We start from the raw sequence: 19,984 nt of genomic DNA on the forward strand, positions 1-19,984 counted from the left end.
TAAAGAGGGCTTGGTTCATGGCAAGGGGGCAGTGGTCCACTCAGCCAGCAACATGCTCCGCTTCCTGGTGTTCACCACCCTCGTCCTTTATGGTAAGTGGGTCATCTGGTCTGGGTTCTAGGAGGAGGATTTGAACAGGAGGGTCAAAAGCAATCCTTAGATCCAGGCCTATTCTCTATGCCAGGGCGGGATGGAACACTCTGACTGTGAGTCTAGCAAAAACTTTACCCTCCTGGAGCCCATGAGAGGAAGAGTCGGGACCACTCTCCATGCAGAACCCTCTGGTTGGCCGGACCTTGAACCATGAAGCAGAGATGCCCCTTTCCGGGGCCTGGGCTTTCTCACCACTCCCACTAACAGGAAGACACCCTCGGCAGGTGCCTGACTGGGATGTGCACTGCTGTGTTTGCCCCCTGGAGAATCCTGCCAATGCACTGTATGTGTGGGTAGAGGTGGGAGGTCACCTCAGGCCATGGCATGACCCCCAAGCAAGGCTGAGATCACAGGGAGCCTCTGGAGCCCTAGCCTAGGGATGTGAGATGCGTCCTTCACAACATGCCAGAGTTCTGAGGACACCTGGGGGAAGCAGAAGCCATTCAGACTCCTCTATTTTCAAAAGGGGCTCCCATAACTCTCAGCGGGGCCCCTCATTTGCTAGGGAGGAACTGTGAATTCGCAGACAAAGCAAACTGCCTCCCTGCTCCCTACCCTGAGCTGACCCCATGCTTAGTCATCACTCATTCTTCTTCTGCCCCACAAAGGACACAGCACCCAGGACTTTCCAGAAACCAATGCCCGGGTAGTTGGAGGGACTGAGGCCCAGAGGAATTCCTGGCCCTCTCAGGTGGGTGCTCCTTCACAGCCCCAGACTTCTAACAAAACAAGAGTCGCCTGTGTGCTGGTATATGGTATCGCGTGTGTTTGTACATCCCTGTCAACAAGAAGCTCTCTGACGGTCTGGATTCTAGATTTTTTTTTTTAAGGTTTTATTTATTCATTTGACAGAGAGAGAGACAGCGAGAGAGGGAACACAAGCAGGGGGAGTGGGAGAGGGAGAAGCAGGCTTCCCGCTGAGCAGGGAGACAGATGCGGGGCTCAATCCCAGGACCCTGGGATCATGACCTGAGCCGAAGGCAGACGCTTAACGACTGAGCCACCCAGGCGCCCCAAAAAATATTTATTTTTATTATTATTTTTTTTAAGATTTTATTTATTTATTTGACAAAGAGAGACACAGCGAGAGAGAGGGAACACAAGCAGGGGGAGTGGGAGGGAGAAGCAGGCTTCCCGTGGAGCAGGGAGCCCGATGAGGGCTTGATCCCAGGACCCTGGGACCATGACCTGAGCCGAAGGCAGACGCCCAACGACTGAGCCCCCCAGGTGCCCCTGGATTCTAGATCTAAGAGATGAATGGGGCCAGGCTTAGGCGGAAAAGGCATGCCAAAGTTTTGGAGGAGGGGATTTGAACCCCAACCCCACTCACTTTCCCAGGCTCACACCCAAACACAAACCACATATATGTCCCCAGAGATACTACCTGTGCTGCACTAGCAAGACTGTACGAGACCCACCCTCAGACTCCTCACACACATGCACACCCCACTCCACGCCGGGTGCCTCTGCATTCAGGCACAACCCCATCCCCAAGGAGAGCAGCTTGCTTGTTTGGCTATTGAGAGTTTCTACTTTCTAACAGGGCAGCCAGGCTTTGAGTTAAGCCATTCTAAATGCGTAGAATGGCATTGAATTGGCATTGAATGGCTGGTCCCTCCTAGGGATCTACTTCCCACCTGAAGAGGATTGGCGCCGTTGCCCAAAATAGCTAATGTCCCAGAAGATATTCTCATTTTTAATTACAAAAGTAATGCTGTAGAGAAGCCAAATAATACAGAACAATATGAATTTAAAAAGTGAAATCGATCCTCGCAATGCCTCCATACCTATTGATTCATTCTCTAGAAGTAATAACTTCTGTGTAGAAACAGCAAATTAATCGGGGAATGGCCACTTTCAGAGGACTCATGGCAGTTAGAATGAAATTCAGTTCACAAAAGTTTGCAGCCCAGTTTTCAGAAGTAGAGCTATTGTGGAATAGGAGGTGCTGAAGACGACATGAGCTGGTAAAAATGAGTATTCCAGAGGTCGTTCTTATTCCCTAGGGAAGGGGGATAGGGTATGTCTTGGAGACCTTGGAGGGGGAGCTCTGGAGACCCGAGCCAGTGGGCTCAGGTGATGGAGAAATTCCATGGCCACATTTCCTATCAAGAGGCAATGGAGGTAACAGGACCTGGGTTCTTGACCCTTTGCAACAACCCAGAGTAGGGATGTCACCTGTCTGTGCACCTTTCCTCCCCCCATCCATGGACACAGCAAGCATCACCCATGGGCCCAGCAAGCATCACCCAACAACGGAGCCCTCTTTCCTGCTGATCGCAGCGCCATCTGCACACCCCTTCTCACCACCACTCCAGGGAGCCACCAACAACCGATCAGTAGCAACCAACAGGTCCCATGAAGCCCCTCGGCCACCTCTAGCCCACAGAGTTGGAGAAGGTTTTGAAGGATGGCAGGAATTGAAGGAAGTGTAACAGGTAGTTTGGGGCAAAGCCTCTTAAGAAACACCAGCCTCTCCCTCTTTTCTCCCCTCCCCTTCTAGATTTCCCTCCAGTACCTGTCTGGGGGCAAGTGGTATCACACCTGTGGAGGGACCCTCATCAAACAGAACTGGGTGATGACGGCTGCTCACTGCGTGGACACGTGAGAAAAACAAAACCCAGCTTTGCTGAGCCCCTGGAAGGGGAGAAGTCTGGCCTTTCTCAAGGAATACATATCTCTGAGCACTCGGGGCAAGACTTTAAGGGAGTGTTGGGGGTCCTGCAGGGAGGTAGCAGGATATAATGAAAAGTACAGATTTGGGCATCAGGCAAGCTTTGGTTCAAATCCCAGTCCACCTTCTTCTACCTTTGTGACCTTGGATGGCTTACTTAGCTTGTCTAAGCTCTCATTCTCTTATTTCTAACATGGGGGTAATAATACCTACTTCGTAGAGTTATTAGGAGGATTAAGTAGGTGACTATCTCAGTGCCTGGTCAACGCCTGGCTGGTAACCATTTTTTTCATATTGTCTTGAGCCATTGTTCTCAAATCTGAGCACGAATCAGAATCACCTGGAAGGCACAGATTGCTGGGTCTTTCCCAGCAGAGCTTCTGACTTGGTAGGTTCAGGTTGAGCCTGATAATCTGCATTTCTAACAAGTTTCCAGGTTATGCTGCTGCTGCTGCTGGTCCAGGGATCGTGTTTTAAGAACTATTGGTGTATAACCTCCCCCAGACCCCTCTGTGGGCTGAGAACCGTTGTATCATCTGTGCTCACCACACCCCTCCCAGGTTATGAGATATCCAGTCTATGATGCTTAACCTCATAAACTGGGCAATGAAGTTGATGGTAGTTTTTGTCACTCCCCCAAGTTAGTAAATTAGAGAAGGAGAGAGCTTGTTACTTCCTCATCTTCCAGGGTCTTTCGTCCGCCTTCTGCCTGGGTCAGATAAGATGGCTGCCTGTCCTAAATAGGACGTAAGATGGTTTCCCAGCTTTTATCTGAGGGGAAAGAGCCCCCTGGATCCCTCAGGGGTTCCTTCTCCTCTGTCACTCCAGACCAATGACCTTCCGTGTGGTGGTTGGAGAACACAACCTGAACCAGAATGATGGCACCGAGCAGTCTGTGAGTGTGCAGAAGATCGTTGTGCATCCATCCTGGAACAGCAATAACGTGGCTGCCGGGTAGGGGCACGGCTGGGCTGGCCTCGGGCTGGGAGGTCGAGGGCTGACTGGCCAGCAACAGGGTCTTGGCGTCCCTCACATTCATTCAGAAGGACTCTGAGAATTTGGATTTTGGAAGGCTTGGGAATTTTTGAAGGTCTTTGGGAGTTCTTTGATCTAGGCTGGTCTGCATGATTGGATCCCCTGAAACTCCTCTGTGCAGAGTTTAATGTTTTCCATCTGTGTTTTTATTTATTATTCATTTTCTGGAATAGACGCCACCAGCAAAAGTAAATTTCTTAAAATGAATCTTACATGAAAAAAACTCCTGCAAGACTGAGCTGTAAACTTTTGGAAAGGAAGTAGTTAAAATGGTGGTTGATTCTCTGGAGAATGGGGGTCGCGGGGCGGGTTCAGGTAACTGGGATATTTCTGCAGAGCTTTCAGAAACACGCAGCATTTTTCATCTTTCTTCTCTGAGAATTCTTCTCTACTACCAAGATCTACTACCGCTCTGCTCCTTTCTGATCCCCCCTGTCATAACTGAGAGATGTAAGCTCCACTCCCCTGGGTTGCAGAGGTCACAGCTAGACTACAACACCAAGACCTCACCAGCAGGTGCTGCTGTTAAACCTAGCCTACCAACCAACTGTGTCAAGTCTGAGCCCCAGCAAGTCCGTCCCCTCCTCCTTCAAAGTCGTTAGTTTCTTTTTTTTTAATAATTTTTTCTTTTTTTTTCCTTTAAAGATTGACTTATTTATTTTAGAGAGAGAGACTGTGTGCATAGGGGAAGGGAGAGGGAGAGAAATTCTCAAGCAGGCTGTCTGCTGAGCGCAGATTCCGATATGGGGCTCAATCCCACAACCCTGAGATCGTGACCTGAGCCAAAATCAAGAGTCGGGCGCTTAACCAACTGAGCCACCCAGGCGCCCCTAAAGTTCTTAGTTTCTTTTTTTTTTTTAAGATTTTATTTATTTATTTATTTATTTATTTGAGAGCGAGAGAGAGCCCTAGAGAGAGAGAGAGCAAGCACAAATGGGGGGCAGAGGAGCCTGATGCAGGACTTGATCCCAGGGTCCTAAGCCAAAGGCAGACACTTAACCGACGGAGCCCCCCAGATGCCCCTAAAGCTGTTAGTTTCTAATTCTCTGGGGACACAACGGCTTAGTGAGGGCCAGTCCCTATGCTGACCTGAAGGAAGGCCTGAGCTGGCTCCTTTCCTCCCACAGCTATGACATTGCCCTGCTGCGCCTGGCCCAGAAAGTGACCCTCAACAGCTATGTCCAGCTGGGTGTTCTGCCACAGGAGGGAACCATCCTGGCCAACAACAGCCCCTGCTACATCACAGGCTGGGGCAGGACCAAGAGTAAGTCACCTACATGGGCACCATCCACCACATGGATCTTGAGTAGGTAGCGGGGCTTCTGGGGCACATTTTTCTGTGGTCCTAGGTGTTCATAGCCAGAATCAAGGAACCAGAGATAAAATAACTGGTACATGAAATCAAGCTAAGAACAGGCCATGGAATAGTCAAGTCACACAGACTCATAACTAAAAAAAACAACAAAAACAAAAAACCTCAGAGAATATTTTGTACCTGCCTCTCATTTAATTTTATTTTATTTTAAAAGATTTATTTATTTATGTGAGAGAGAGAGAGCAAGTGAGCGTGGTGGGGAAGCGCAGAGGGAGAGGGAGAGAGTCTCAAGCAGATTCCCCACTAAGCATGGAGCCCCCATGGGACTCGATCTCAGGACCCTGAGATCACAACCTGAGCGGAAATCAAGAGTCTGACGCTTAACTGACTGAGCCACCCAGGCACCCCGCCTCTCATTTTATACATGAGGAAACTAAGGCCCAGCAAAAGTAAAGACCCTGTGTAAGATCACATGACTAGTTAGTAACTAGTTAGCTGGGGCCAGGACCCAGGTATCCTGGCTCCCACTTTGGTGGTCATTACACCATCACACTATCTCCATAGAGGTAGCTCTTGTGAAATGAAAATAAGGGGGTATGGTCCCAGTTCTGCTTCGTACGGTTTGCAGTATAAGGTGAAAGCAGGAGAGTCCTCAACAAATAAGACCATTTTGGTCACTTTTTCTTTTCTTTTTTTAAGCAGGAGTAGGAGAGGGGCACCTGGGTGGCTCAGTTGTTAAGCGTCTGCCTTCGGCTCAGGTCATGATCCTGGGGTCCTGGGATTGAGCCCCACATCGGACTCCCTGCTCAGCGGGAAGCCTGCTTCTCCCTCTCCCACTCCCCCTGCTTGTGTTCTGCTATCTCTCTGTCAAATAAATAAATAGAATCTTTAAAAAAAAAAAAAAAGCAGGAGTAAGAGATTGGAGGTTGGTGGTTTGGAGCTTGGGACAGAGACACAGGATGACCCCTGAAGGAAGGGGCCTGTAGCCTCCATATAATGAGGGGAAGGGGGAGGATCTATGGCACGCAATGTGCTTGCCCTGAGTTCAGCTTTCTTCAGAGCCTGGGAAGGTTGGGCAGGGTGTGGAAGAGTTTTTCCCCCGGAGAGCACCTGGTGCTGACCTCCAACTCTGTGCGTCCTGTTCAGCCAATGGGCAGCTGGCGCGGAGGCTGCAGCAGGCCTACCTGCCCTCTGTGGACTACGTCACCTGCTCCAGCTCATCTTTCTGGGGCTCCACCATGAAGAGAACCATGGTATGCGCTGGAGGAGACGGGGTTCGCTCAGGATGCCAGGTGAATGCATGCAGGAAGTGTCAGAAATCCCACACTAGGCCCCTCCCCTCTCAGCCCCCCCATCCCCCACCTTCTCCTCACTTCCTTTCTACACCTCCTCGCACTCCCACGTACAGACCTGACTTGCTACTCTGGCGTCCCAGTGAGAATGAGTCTGTGCCAGGAACTCTAGACTCACAGAATCTCAAACTTGAAAGGAACCCTAAAATTCATCGTGCCCAGTGCCCTAACCTCAAAAGCTAGTATGTGGCCCAACATTTGTGTGTCGGGGTATGTATGTGGTCCTTAGAAGCTGTTAGCCACCTAGATTTTTTACAGCCCAGAGTGGTGGTTGTTAATTGTGTACGAGGAAGCTCTCTTCCCATCAACCCCCACTTTTCTTGTAACTCCTCCACCACCACCCCTTTACCTCGGTAGTATTTCCAGAAGTGTAGACAGGTGAATACGGCAAGAGAAAGCACACAAAATAGTGTTATAGTCATTTATATATATAAATAGAATCTTCTTCTATTTAGACAGGATCAATCAGCAGTATACCATCTTACAGATATCTTAATGCAGTTCAACAAATGTTCTTGATTACCTATTAAATGCCAGGCACTGTGCTAAGTGTTAGGGATACAAAGATGACTCAAACCGAGGGTTTAGTGGAGGAAGGGCAGGAGCAGACATGTGATAGGACATTGTAATACAATGTGGGTAAGTGTTATAATAAAAATATGCAGTGGGCAATATAGGAGCCTAAAAGATAGGCACTTACCTGTACCTGTTGGGGTCAAAAAAGACTTGTCTTCCCCAAGAAAGCAGAGTCTATAAGCAAGTCCTGATGCTTACATAGGAGAAAGCCAGGCAGAAGGGGAAAAGCTATTCAGAGAGATTGACATGAATGAGGGCATGGGCCAAGAAACCGTCTAGAACATGTAGAGAATTACAGGGCGTTCCCTACAGCTAGAGCAGAAGTCAGAGCCCACAAACTTCCAAATCCTGCCTGCTGTCTGTTTCTCTATAGTCTATGAGCTAAGAATGGTTTTTACATTTTTATTTTTTTAAGTTTTTTTTTTTTTAAGATTTGTGTATTTATTTTGAAAGAGAGAGCGTAAGCGGGAGGGGCAGAGGGAGAAGGAGAGAGAATCTCAAGCAGACTCTGCACTCAGTGAGGAGCCTGACGTGGAGCTCAATCTCACCACCCTGAGATCACAACCTGAGCCAAAACCAAGAGTTGGCTGCTTAACCAACTGCGCCACCCAGGCACCCTGGTTTTTACATTTTTAAATGGTTGAGAATAAATTTTTTTTCAAGATTTTATTTATTTATTTGACAGAGAGACACAGCGAGAGAGGGAACACAAGCAGGGGGAATGGGAGAGGGAGAAGCAGGCTTCCTGCCGAGCAGGGAGCCCGATGTGGGGCTCGATCCCAGGACCCTGGGATCATGACCTGAGCCGAAGGCAGACGCTTAACGACTGAGCCACCCAGGCGCCCCAAGAATAAATTTAAAAAAGAATAATGTCATGACACATGAAAAATATAAAATTCCAATGTTCATAAAAGAGCATTTAATTGGAATAAATATAGCCACACTTGTTTACTTGCATATTGTTTATGGCTACTTTCATAGAGTTGAATAGTTGTGACAGAGACTCTATAGCCTGCAAAATCTAAAATATTTACTATTTGGCCCTTTATAGAAAAAGTGTGCTGACCCCTGAGCTAGAACATAAACTACTACCATACCAGGGAATGTCAAGAAATGACGCTAGAGGCAAGTAGGAGCCTCTTGACTTAGGGCTTCAAGTGCCATGTGCGGGGGAAGAAAATTTTTTCCTTCTTCCCTTCTACGTTCTTTGGCTCATCTGATAATTAAATTGGTGCAAGACAGATTAACAGGAGAAAAACAGATTTAATTTGCTTTTTATGTGGAGAAGCTCATAAAAATATGAGACTCAAAGACAAAGACCTTTTAGACAAAGAAATAATAAATTTGTGAAGAATTGACAGGACAAAGACATTTGGGCTTGGGGTAAATGAGTGAAGAAGCAACAGGGTGGGGCGCCTGGGTGGCTCAGCTGGTTAAGTGACTGCCTTCGGCTCAGGTCATGATCCTGGAGTCCCTGGATCAAGTCCCGCATCGGGCTCCCTGCTCAGCAGGGAGACTGCTTCTCCCTCTCCCGCTCCCCCTGCTTGTGTTCCCTCTCTCGCTGTGTCTCTCTCTCTGTGTCAAATAAATAAATGAAACCTTTAAAAAAAAAAAAAAAGAAGCAACAGGGTGAAGTTAATAGGGTTTGTTATATAGCCCTAAATTCCCTATCTCTAATGATAAAGATGTCTCCTTACCTCCTGGTACGGGGAGAGTCCCTTTCACATGGGTGATTATTTTCTGCTTTCAAAGGAACAAAGTAGGGTTAGAATGTCCTTACACTGTCTGTTCTTAAGTAACTTTAATTGAGAATAATCAATATCCCAAAGTGGTATATTTGGGGGCAGCAGCTTATGCTTAGGGACATGAACTTTACCTCTTAGGCCTGGGAAACCATTGAAGAGTTATGAAGAGGAGAATAGCATGATCAGATTTGCCTTTTTAGAGGCATTGTCTGATGACAAGGCAAGCATGTCTTTGAAGAGGGTAAGGTTGGCCAAGAGACAGGTTAGGAGACTACTGTAATTATCTAGGCGATAGATTTGAGGGCTTGAACTAGGGCAGCAGAGAAGAGAGAAAGGAGGACCTGGAATGACTTTCAGGCATCTGGTTTAAGTGATCTGGGAGGGGTTTGCTGCCTCCAATGAGAGAAGGTTTATAGGACTTGGGAGAGAAGGTGGTGAATTTGGTTCTGAACAAGTTGAGTCTGAAATCCCAGTAGGACATTCAGGTATAGTTAACCAGTAAGTAATTAGATATAGGAAGTAGAACTTAGGGGGAGAGCCAGACTAGAGATACAGCAGATGAGATCCACCACCCACCCACCACCCACCCCCATCCCACAGGGGAGAAGTTGTAGAATGAGAAAAGAACAGTGAGTTGAGGAAAGAGCTGTGATAACATGAATACTTGGGCGCTTCAGGGATAGGTGGGGGACAGAGAACCCATAAGACTTAAAAAGGGATTAGAGATCATAAGCGTTTTCCAGAATCTCAGGAAATACTGATGTGTCATACACAGTATACAGAGCATCCAGCAGCCACAGTAGGTAACTGGAAAGGGCCTACTTGGGCCGTTGGTGGGTCACCGGTAACTGTGGCAAGAACAGTGTCAGGAGAGGGGAGAAGCTTTATTGAAAGTACGAAATGAAGAGACAATGAGAAGCATAGTAAGGGATGTAGAATCCCCTTCCAAGAATCTTGGATGAAAGAAAGGGACCAATCTTGGCATCCAAGGCATCCAATCTTGGATGGAAAAAAGTCTGATAGCTTTGAGGACGATGACAGGTCACGGAGGGGGTGAATATAGTATGGGACCACTGAGTGTGTTAATAGGCAGAGAAGAAAGGATCTTGTAGGGTCAGAGAGAGAAAGGAGTGGATGGCACAAGATCCAAGAGGAGAAGGAGAGATGAAACCAAGGGCACAGGTGGAGCTGGAACAGGAAGGGATAGAGCAAAATACCAAAATGTGCACGGATCTGAAAGAGTGTACAGGCTGGCTGGCTGGAGGATGGCAGGTGTTCCGCATTAATTTTCTATTTACTTATAAACTAGGAGTCAGTTTGAATGCTGAGAATGAAGGAACAAGGGTTGTATGGGTCTGGATTAATTAAAGTGAGTGGGACAATGATCAGCCTCCAAGATGTTCCTGATAGGGTGAGGTTGGAGACCATGCAGTGACTGAGTATATGATTCACTCCGTTTGACTCGAGACCCAGTTGCAGGGAATGGGTTAATCCAGGGCTGGGTTTTCCTGCCTTGACTGGAGCCAAAGGACAAGAGTGCAGACCAACAGCAAGGTCTGTGCTAGGTGGAAGAAGAGAAGCCAGCAGGAGGCTGGGAGGCTGGCTGAAATAGCAGAATCAAATGATCAAAGATTCCTGGTGAGCACTTAGAACCGCGGAAGCAAGGCGACCAACTCCTCCCAGTTTGTCCAGTTTCCTGCATCCTGGGAGCCCTACATGCAAGTAGAACCTGATACACAAGGCAGTCTCTGCCAGGTCCCCACCCTCTAGCTTCCCCCTTTTACCCTAAGGTTTAACCTTTCTGAATTAATTCATGTTCCCTCTCCTCCCTCAGGGTCTTGAACTCTGAAAAAGCAGAGTACTCTTTTTCTGGCAGTGGCTGCAAACTGACAATTCTCTGAGCCAGTTTTGTCTCCAAAGCCTTTCCCACTGCAGTTCCCAAGACTGTGTCTTCTGGGTGTTCAGACTGCTGGGCCCCAACCCTTCACCTCGGACTGGATTCACTGAGCCCCTCTCACCTCAATCCACTCATCCCCACTGAGCTCTTTCCCAGCTCCTCCTTCTGCCCTCAAATCCTCAGCCACATCTTCCATCTCTCCAGAGCCTGTGTTTCTGTTTAGTTCAATTAGCATAAGACAATAGTATTATATATAACTTAATTACCTTCCATTCCTCTAGTCCCAAAATATTCTCAAACCCCCACTAGAATTTGGGTGGAAGAGGGGCGCCTGGGTGGTGCAGTCTGTTGGGCAACCGGGCTCTTAGTTTAGGCTCCAATCGCGATCCCGTGGTTGTGATCTCGAGGTCACCAGATCGAGCCCCCATCTGAGTCTGCTTGAAATTCTCTCTCTCCCTCTGCTGCTCGTGCTCTTTCTCTCTCTCTCTCTCTGAAATGAGTAAGTAAATCTTTAAAAACAAAACAAAACAAAAAAAACTTGCTTCTCCTTTAAAAAAAAAATCCTCCGCTTTTTTTTTTTTTAAGATTTTATTTATTCATCTGAGAGAGAATGAGATAGAGCATGAGAGGGGGGAGTGGGAGAGGGAGAAGCAGACTCCCCGCTGAGCAGGGAGCCTGATGCGGACTCGATCCTGGGACTCCAGGATCATGACCTGAGCCGAAGGCAGTCGCTTAACCAACGGAGCCACCCAGGCGCCCTCACACATACCTTTCTAAAAGAGCAGCGAGACTTCTAGAACAAGGGCTTTCTTCTTTTTTTTTTTTTGTAAAGATTTTATTTATTTGACAGACAAAGTGAGAGAGGGAAAGAGCACAAGAGGGTGGAGCGGGAGAGGGAGAAGCAGACTCCCTGCTGAGCAGGGTGCGTGATGCGGGACTCGATCCCGGGACTCCAGGATCATGACCCAAGCCGTAGGCAGTCGCCCAACCAACTGAGCCACCCAGGCGCCCAAAAAATCCCCCACTTTTGATGAGATTCTCAGCTTACCTGAGAGGTACGATCAAAATGTAAAGCATTAGTGCTACTCTCAGCTCCTGCTCTGCAGTTCTCACAGCTTTTTGTGGAATTCTCTTGATCCTTTGTGTGGTATTCACAAGTCATGATGGGTTTTGGCTTAACCTCTGTGATATTCACAGGCCACGTGACTTCAGGTTCACAACCTTTACCTTGCTCATTCTCTTCATTCCTTTTTTGCTGTTTCTGTCTTGGGGGGATCACTTGCTTGGTGGTCAGCGGCTGTGAACATGCATTTGAAGCTGTTGAGAGGATAACAGCAGACCAGGCAGACTATGATGATTACTATAAGCAGGATTCATTCCTGATGTTTGGAATGCACTTTGGAGCCATGGTCCCAATCAAAATCAAAGAAGTCAGAGAGAGATCCCATTGTAGGAGTCAGCCTTTTAAGCCAAGTAGCTTGCTCAGTGATCTTATGTGAGTTTCAGCTCCTCCAGAAGTGTTAATCGAGATGCAACACGTCTCGCATCTGGCCACAGCACAGACATCCCCTCGCTCAGCTAGGGATAATTAAGGACTATTCTATCATCAAGAACAGCTTTGGCCAGAGAATCTAAGGGTCTTTGTGGGGCATCTCTTGTCTTGGCAACAGATTCTACCAGGTCTTCAAGAGTTAAAGAGAGGTTTCTGTTCACATTCTGATGTACATTTACTCTACTCCTAACCAGGGCAGTGTGGCCCTACCAAAGGAAGGGAATCCTGAGTCATGAATAATCAATGATTCCTTTCTAACTCAGTTCTTCCTCTAACTCGATGATGTAAATCCAGGGGAGTTGTACAATGAGGTAGGTGTCTTAGTTCATTTGTGGCAATTCTGCGGGCACACTTGGATAACCTAAAAGGCACTTCCTGGCTCTGTGCCAGCTATCTAGTCCTTTGTAGGCCCAAGGAGGGTGATAACCACCACGGACAAAGACAAACTCTCTCGGGGCACAAACCACTTTTCGATCAGGTGGCACTGTTAGATGGATTCATTCTCAGGGATTGTTCCATTTGCCCATTCAAGCCAGGGGAGAGTTAGGTCTTCTCTTAGTCTGAAATAAAAAGTTGTTCTAAGTTCCAGAGGCTACCGCCCTTAGCCGTGGCCCAGGAGATGTGGATGATGGTGTTCTATTTCCAGGCCAGCACCAGAGTAAAGGAAAGAAAGGGAAGAAGAAAGGGCTTCATATTTAGTTAGAGTATGAAGTCTTGAACTGGCCTCTTGGGAGAAAGCAGTCTACCTCGATGTCAGCTACTTCTCTCCCTAGTGACTTTGCCTGGGAGGTCTCCAACACTTGTGTGGGACCAGATGTCAGGTGGGGCCTTCTCCAGCTGTGAGATGCATGTCCAAGGCTTAAGTCCCTGGAGTCTGGCTGCCCTCTGGGTGGTGAGGAGGACCTGGTGTCATCCCTTCCAAGGAGATTCAAGGGCAGTCTTTGTTCTTATCGATTCCAAAACAGAAGGGTGAGAGAAAATTGGAAGTGTTAGTGTGAAGAGTCACAGCCAGATTTTTTTTAGGAAACTGGAAGAATTCAGGATCCAGGCCAATTTACAGGTGTATAATAGAACCTCAAAGACAATTAACAGGATTAGAATCTAATACACATGAAAGTGTAAACATAATTTCTTCTCTCTACAATTACCTTCATTTTTTATAGTAAAGCTAATTAGTTTGCTTTAAACGTTGCCTGATTTACATAAGTGCAGCAAGAATAGTGATTGACCACATAAGCTCTTTTTTTAAAATTTCTATCTTAACTTTATTTAAATCTAATTAATTAACATAGAACGTATTGTTAGTTTCAACGTAAGCTCTTTTGAAGACTGCTTTGCTGGAACCTTGTAAGCAAAGTACCAGGTCAATTTTTCCATGAGGCTTTATTGGCTCTGTAAAGTCAACCTTAGTTCCTTGAAATTGTCTGGTCATATCTGAGCCTATACACAACTTTCTTAAATATGATATTCTAATCAGGGCTTTGGTAATATAACTAGTGTTTCCAATTGTGCCTTTTTTTTTTTTAAGATTTTTATTTATTTATTTGACAGAGAGAGAGAGACAGCAAGAGAGGGAATACAAGCAGTGGGAGTGGGAGAGGAAGAAGCAGGCTTCCCGCCGAGCAGGGTGCCGGATGCGGGGCTCAATCCCAGGACCCTGGGATCATGACCTGAGCCGAAGGCAGACATTTAATGACTGAGCCACCCAGGCGCCCCCCAATTGTGTCTTATTATACAAGGAGATCAGATTCTCATTGAACCTCTGTAAATAACTAACTACAGTTACCCTGGAAAAACATGGGTTTGAACTATGTGGGTTGACTGATATGTGGATCTTTTCCATTATAGAACAATAAATGTATTTTCTCTTCCTTATGATTTTTAAATCACATTTTCTTTTATCTAGGTTACTTTACTGTAAGAATACAGTATAGAACACATATAACATATGTGTTAATCGACTGTTTATATTATCAGTAAGGCTTTGGTCAGTAGTAGGCTAGTTACATTTTCGAGGAGTAAAAAGTTATACGGGCATTTTTGACTATGCAGGGAGGGGCAGTTGGTGTCCCTAACCCCCATGGTGTTCAAGGGTCAACAGTATATTGTCATGAAAAGAATACTCGAGACTTTTCAAATTATGGAGAGATCAGGTAGGGAGAAAAAGGAAATGTTTCATCTTTGGTCACAAAGATATAGCTCACCAAATTGTTGATAGCTGAAGATAAAAGAAAAAAAAAAAAAAACGGTTTCCTAAAATCTGGAAAAGCAAAACATTAGAGAACCAGCAATGTTTTCAACCAGAAGTCATAGAAATTATAATCATCCTCCTCAATTCATGCAGGCCCATGTAATTAACATTTGTCCTGTTTGAATCCATTTTTTCCATCAGTTCTGGAAATTTTCAACCAGTTCAGTTGCTTGATCTGAAAGTATCAGAGACCTGTATTCTAGAGTACTTGTCAGATTCTTTTCCATGAATTTCTCTGAAGATAAAACACATCTGCAGGAAGCTTTTGTAAAATCATCTGAGTAAAACAGTAACTCTCTGTAAATGATAAAAGACTTAAAAATGCCCATTTTTAAAGATCTGATGAGAGTTCATTATAATGGAACTGACAAGGGGACTTACTCACGGCCCTTGGAAATGGTGAGAAAGACCGTAAACTCAGTGTTCGCAAAATGCCACACTCACCTGTTTCTTGGTGTCCCCGGAGCTGTCAGAAGTGTCCTTTGGTCTGGCCTCTGCCACCAAATCTGTTAAGTAACAAATATTCAGCTGATTAAATTTAGAGATCAGGGCGCCTGGGTGGCTCAGTCGGTTAAGCGACTGCCTTCGGCTCAGGTCATGATCCTAGAGTCCGGGGATCGAGTCCCGCATCGGGCTCCCTGCTCGGCGGGGAGTCTGCTTCTCCCTCTGGCCCTCCCCCCTCTCATGCTCTCTGTCTCTCATTCTCTCTGTCTCAAATAAATAAATAAAATCTTTAAAAATAAATAAATAAATTTAGAGATCAAAGTGGCTTCAATGTTCATGAATCAGCATCCCATCTAGAAAATAGAATGGAGCTTCATTAAGCTGTAGAAAAGAAAAAGGTTATAAAGGCAGAGAGAGAATGGAAAAAGGAAATTATTAGCAAAGAATGCCTTGTTTTAGGCAAGGTTGCCCTCCTAAGAGGTCTATCAGCAGATTACTTCCTAGTGCTGACTGGGAATTTCCAGGTTGGCTGGTTAAAGATCACATTTCTGGGAGAGGCTGAAGCTACAGTTAGGTTAGGTATTAAGTCTCCGTAGAGCTTGGCGTAAGTGACTTTATTTTAGGCCTGCTGTCATTTTTTAACAGTTGGAACATTTTGGAAGAGTGCTTTGTGATCAAAAGCAGCTTATAAGTGAATTGTATAAAATTATATCCTCATGGAGTCAACAGCTGCTCTTGTCTGTCTCTATATTCTTCTAGAGACATGCTTGGCACACCCAAGCGGGTATATGTTTTATTGTGGGTCCCTGGTCATGTGTTCCTCTATTTCTCTTTCTTGTCTTACACACTATTTGATGTTGTAAATTCTTCAGTAAGTTCATGAGAAAGGGAAGCAGTTGTTTTTTTTTTTCCATTTCTTCCCCCACCCACACCGCCCCACCTCTGGCAACCACCAATCCGTCCTCTGTATCTATGAGCTTGTTTTGTTTTGTTCTGTGTTTAAATTTCACATAGAAGAGAGATCATAATGTATCTGTCTTTCTCTGTCTGACTTGTTTCACTGTGCATACTGCCCTCGAGGTCCATCCATGTCCTTGCAAATGGGCAAGATTACCTCTTTTTTCATGCCTGACCTCTCATCCATATTATATTCTAAAATTACTTTTCATTTCCTGCAGAACTTTGTTTTCCCTGGAGTTAATAACTGTCTTTTTAATTTGAATAATATATATTCCACTTATCACTAAGTCAACCCCACACTGTCCACTAGTTTGTAAATGACTTATTTTATCCTCTCTTGACCCCTGTGTTTTGTGTCTTGGTATGGGTCTATTTGCATTTATTGTGAAAGAGACTTGGTGGGTTTTCTCATTTTAGAAACTCCAGAACTTTGGTTCTGAAAATGTTTGTTGATGATTACCTCCCCTCCATTTTTATATTCTCTCTAGAATTTCTGTTATTCACCTACTTACCTCCTTAGATAGTCCTCTTATTTTCTTAGTCTCTCTATATTTTGTTTGTTTGTTCTACTTTATCTTCCAACCCTTCCAATCTTTCATTTCTACAATCATAGTCATAATTTCCAAAGGCTCTTTTTTGTTTTCTGAATGTTCTGTTTAATAGCATGCTGTTCTTGTATCATGGATGCAATATCAATCATAGTTTTTTATTGCTTGTTTCCTTCTCCCTGCAAATCTTGGTTGCCTTCATTTTTTTGTTTATTTCTTTGTCTCCTTGTTTTGAACTTTATTGTTACATTAGAGGCTTTCTTCAGATGTTTGGTACTCCTTCACCATCTGCTCTTATTTCAGAGTGAGGGTAAAAAGCTGATCAGTAGCTCTGAGCCTTTGGTGGGATTCATCCACGGTGAACTGGTCTGTTGGATGATCTAATGAGGCCACTGCGGCAGGGGACCTCCAATGGCAGGATCATCTGGTCTTCCCTCTTATGCTGGTCAGATTTTGCAGAGAAATATCTTTCCATTTTCTGTCTGGAATTATAGAACTGGCATCCTGGGAGCTGAATAAGGAGGAGAGTGTCAAGGTCATATTCTATCAACCCAGGTTCCTCTGATTCTAAGCCTGAGCATGTAACTGCTACCCAATACGTCACTTTCACTCCTCTTTACACCCCAGTTTTTTTTCCTTAACCCCGTTTAGTTTAATGCATTGACTACCTACCCTGTGTCTAAATGCTAAGTCTAATGAGAACCATTGGTTTAAATGCTGGGGATGAAAAAATCATTAGAACACTCTACTCCCCCTACTCTCAGGTTCGGTGTAAGTCAATAAAAGCTACTGAGCTTAAGATGTTCAAAGTTGTATGCTAGCATTGTGGAGAGGAAATGTATCAGTAAGACACAGTTCCTGTCTCAAGAAGCTCATAGATAGGCGTGGCAGGTAGAAACAAATTATGAAACCAAAATACAAGGCAGAACATGACATGAGTGCAGCAAAAGAAAGGAAAAGGTACTGCAGTTGTCCCGAAAGGAAAAAGAGATTTCATCTGCATTGTGGGGATACGAAGGAAGTGGGGATTTGAATTGGAGCTTTAAAACTGCACCAGATTTTACAAGCAGAAATGGGAGGGGGTATAAGCAAAAAAAAAAAAAGGTTCAGAGATTTAAAAATGGAGTTTTAGACCCCTTCTTCTCCTCCCTGCAGGGTGATTCTGGGGGCCCTCTCCATTGCTTGGTGAGTGGCAAGTACACCGTCCATGGAGTGACCAGCTTTGTGTCCAACCTGGGCTGTAATGTCTCCAGGAAGCCCACAGTCTTCACCCGGGTCTCTGCCTACATCTCCTGGATAAACACAGTGAGTCTTCCCAGATGACGGGTTGAAACACGGTCATCTGAACCCCCGTGTACTGGCAGGGTTGGGGAGCAGAAGTTGGCCAGGGGAAGCCACCATCTTCCTTACCACATTCGTTTACTCCTTTCCCTTGCCTCCGTGGTGCACCTTCCCACCATAATGCTGCCGTCCTCGGTCCCCCTCCGCATACCCACTCAGGCTTCACCAAAGTGTTTACTGCTTAGGGCAAGACAGTGACTACAGCAGACCTCAACCAGGCACATATCAGTGCTGTCCTAAGTCAAAGCCAAGGGAAAAAACGGCTGCAGCAAGGCCCCCATGCTTTCGGGCAATGGAAGAGTCACTAACATTTTCTCCCATGAGCTCTTTCTAAGGGCATTATGAGAAGCTGCTCTACCTTTGGCAAGAGGTTTTACCACCCTAGACAATGCTCAAAGGTTAGGTGAGAATTTACCTCCACACTGACCGACTTCATCATCATCCCACCCATGCCCTCCAGCCTTCAAAAACACTCTGGAGTCTTTTGGTACGAACTTAGATTCACAACCATCTCCAGGCCTGTCCTTGCCACTAAGTGCTGGGCATCTGCCTATAACACTGAATTGTCCCAACACAGCTGAGATCTACTTCCTGCCCCCCTCCAACTACCCCAGAAACCCGGGCAGGGCCACCCTCAACCAGGAGTCCTGGAAGAAAACAGAAGGGAGGTGGGCAGAAGTTACTGACTGTGGACATATCGGCTTTTCCTTCAGGTTATTGCCTCCAACTGAACATCTTCCTGAATCCAACGGCCTGCCCAGGATGATGCTTAGATCCACAGTAGGACTTGAGACCATCAAGGACAAAACTTTCTGCGAGACCACCAAGCCAGATACAGAAAAGCAAATACAACTGAATATACATTACCACCCTGAGTCTTTTTGTTTGTAATGGAGCGCTCTAAAGGAAATGCAGTTCTAGGATCCACATTGGGTGTCATCACATTTCTGTGCTGGTTCTTCCATTTACCGCCACCTCTACCAGTTCACAAACTAAGCCAAGTGGGAATGGTTTTACATTATTCTTTTTGCATTATTTTCGGATCTACCTATCTATCAATCTGCCCATCTGCTCTTCTTCCCATGTGCCTTTGCTATAAGCAAAGGCAAAGAGTGCTTTAAAATGTTCTTGAGTGCTGAAATGTGCCTGGACTCTCCCAGGTAGACTGTGGGCTCATCCTTCTTTTGGTTCCCTGCTTCAGTGTCTAGAACAGGTGCTCACCCCAAAGTTCTGAGTGATGGCAACTACTAGGATACCCTAGAGATAGGAGTATAGGATTCAGTGGTAGGTCAGATGCCAGCAGACAAAGAAAGTGGCCAATTACAAAGGAGATGAGGGAGGCAAGAATAGAAACAAGGAGAAAAGAAGATACTGAACAAAGAGAGGAAAGGGTTGAGCAGAACAAAAAGGGAGAAGAGACCACAATAGAGGGCCTCCAACTAAGTGTGAGTCAGCATTTCAAGGCTGGGACTAAAATAGACAACCGGATCTGGGGTTCTATAAACCACAGAGAACTGGGAAGCTGATAATTCTGCCCAATCCTGACCTGGGCTCAGTCTTTTGGAGTGGCCTACAATAGACGGAAGAGGGAACTGAAAGAAGGTGAAGAGGATGAGAAGCAGCTGTTCATAGCGAACCCCGAGGACCAGACAAGAGGGAATAGGTAGTTAACGTTATAACCAGAGAAACCGGCTAAGACCGGTCCTGGCATTTGTAGGCTGCAGTGTCAGCAGAAGCCTCTGGAACAGTGTATGCACTGTAAGAAGCTGGGTCAGGACGCCTGTATTCCCATCTCGGTTCCAACACTGAGAAACTGGGTAACCTTGGGCAAGTCACCAGCTTTTTCTCTGACTCAGTTTCCTCATCTAGTTAACTTCTGAAGATCGTCCCTGCTCTAAAACCACATGATTTGGTGACCATCGATTTCAGTTCCTAAGAGACTGGCACAGAAGAGGGTTTCTTAGGAGGCAGTGGCTGGGTTGCATTGCTGAGGATGCTGTGGACGCCGAGAGTGACAGGTGTTGGCCTCCTTCTGCTAGCGACAGACCTGTTATCGTGACCACCCTCTCTGTGTTCCCACAGTACTGCCATCCCCTGGGCTTCTCCCCTCTTCTTCCCATCCAACATCAAGTCCTTCCATT

The 19,984-nt window shown here is 46.0% G+C and overlaps 1 protein-coding gene across 1 annotated transcript; it reads left to right on the plus strand.

The window, feature by feature from the left end:
• Window positions 1–52: 52 nt before the first annotated feature.
• On the plus strand, window positions 53–18,709 carry CELA1 (chymotrypsin like elastase 1). Its single transcript, XM_054506193.2, has 8 exons — window positions 53–92; window positions 762–844; window positions 2,657–2,757; window positions 3,656–3,781; window positions 4,990–5,126; window positions 6,324–6,469; window positions 17,658–17,807; window positions 18,557–18,709. The coding sequence occupies exons 1-8, from the start codon at window positions 53–55 to the stop codon at window positions 18,572–18,574; spliced, it is 801 nt and encodes a 266-aa protein (XP_054362168.2). The 3' UTR covers window positions 18,575–18,709.
• The last annotated feature ends 1,275 nt before the right edge of the window (window positions 18,710–19,984 follow it).

Source organism: Mirounga angustirostris, unplaced genomic scaffold (assembly GCF_029215605.1).
Source record: "Mirounga angustirostris isolate CCGP_5_RB_7025 unplaced genomic scaffold, mMirAng1.0.hap1 SCAF_5, whole genome shotgun sequence".
Classification (NCBI taxonomy): domain Eukaryota; kingdom Metazoa; phylum Chordata; class Mammalia; order Carnivora; family Phocidae; genus Mirounga; species Mirounga angustirostris.

Excerpts from the sequence above, each read along its gene's own strand:
- CELA1 (XM_054506193.2), top strand. The coding sequence starts at position 53 with ATGCTCCGCTTCCTGGTGTTCACCACCCTCGTCCTTTATG. Across the intron at positions 93-761 it reads CACCACCCTCGTCCTTTATG|GACACAGCACCCAGGACTTT; the intron begins GTAAGTGGGTCA and ends TGCCCCACAAAG. Across the intron at positions 845-2,656 it reads GGAATTCCTGGCCCTCTCAG|ATTTCCCTCCAGTACCTGTC; the intron begins GTGGGTGCTCCT and ends CTCCCCTTCTAG.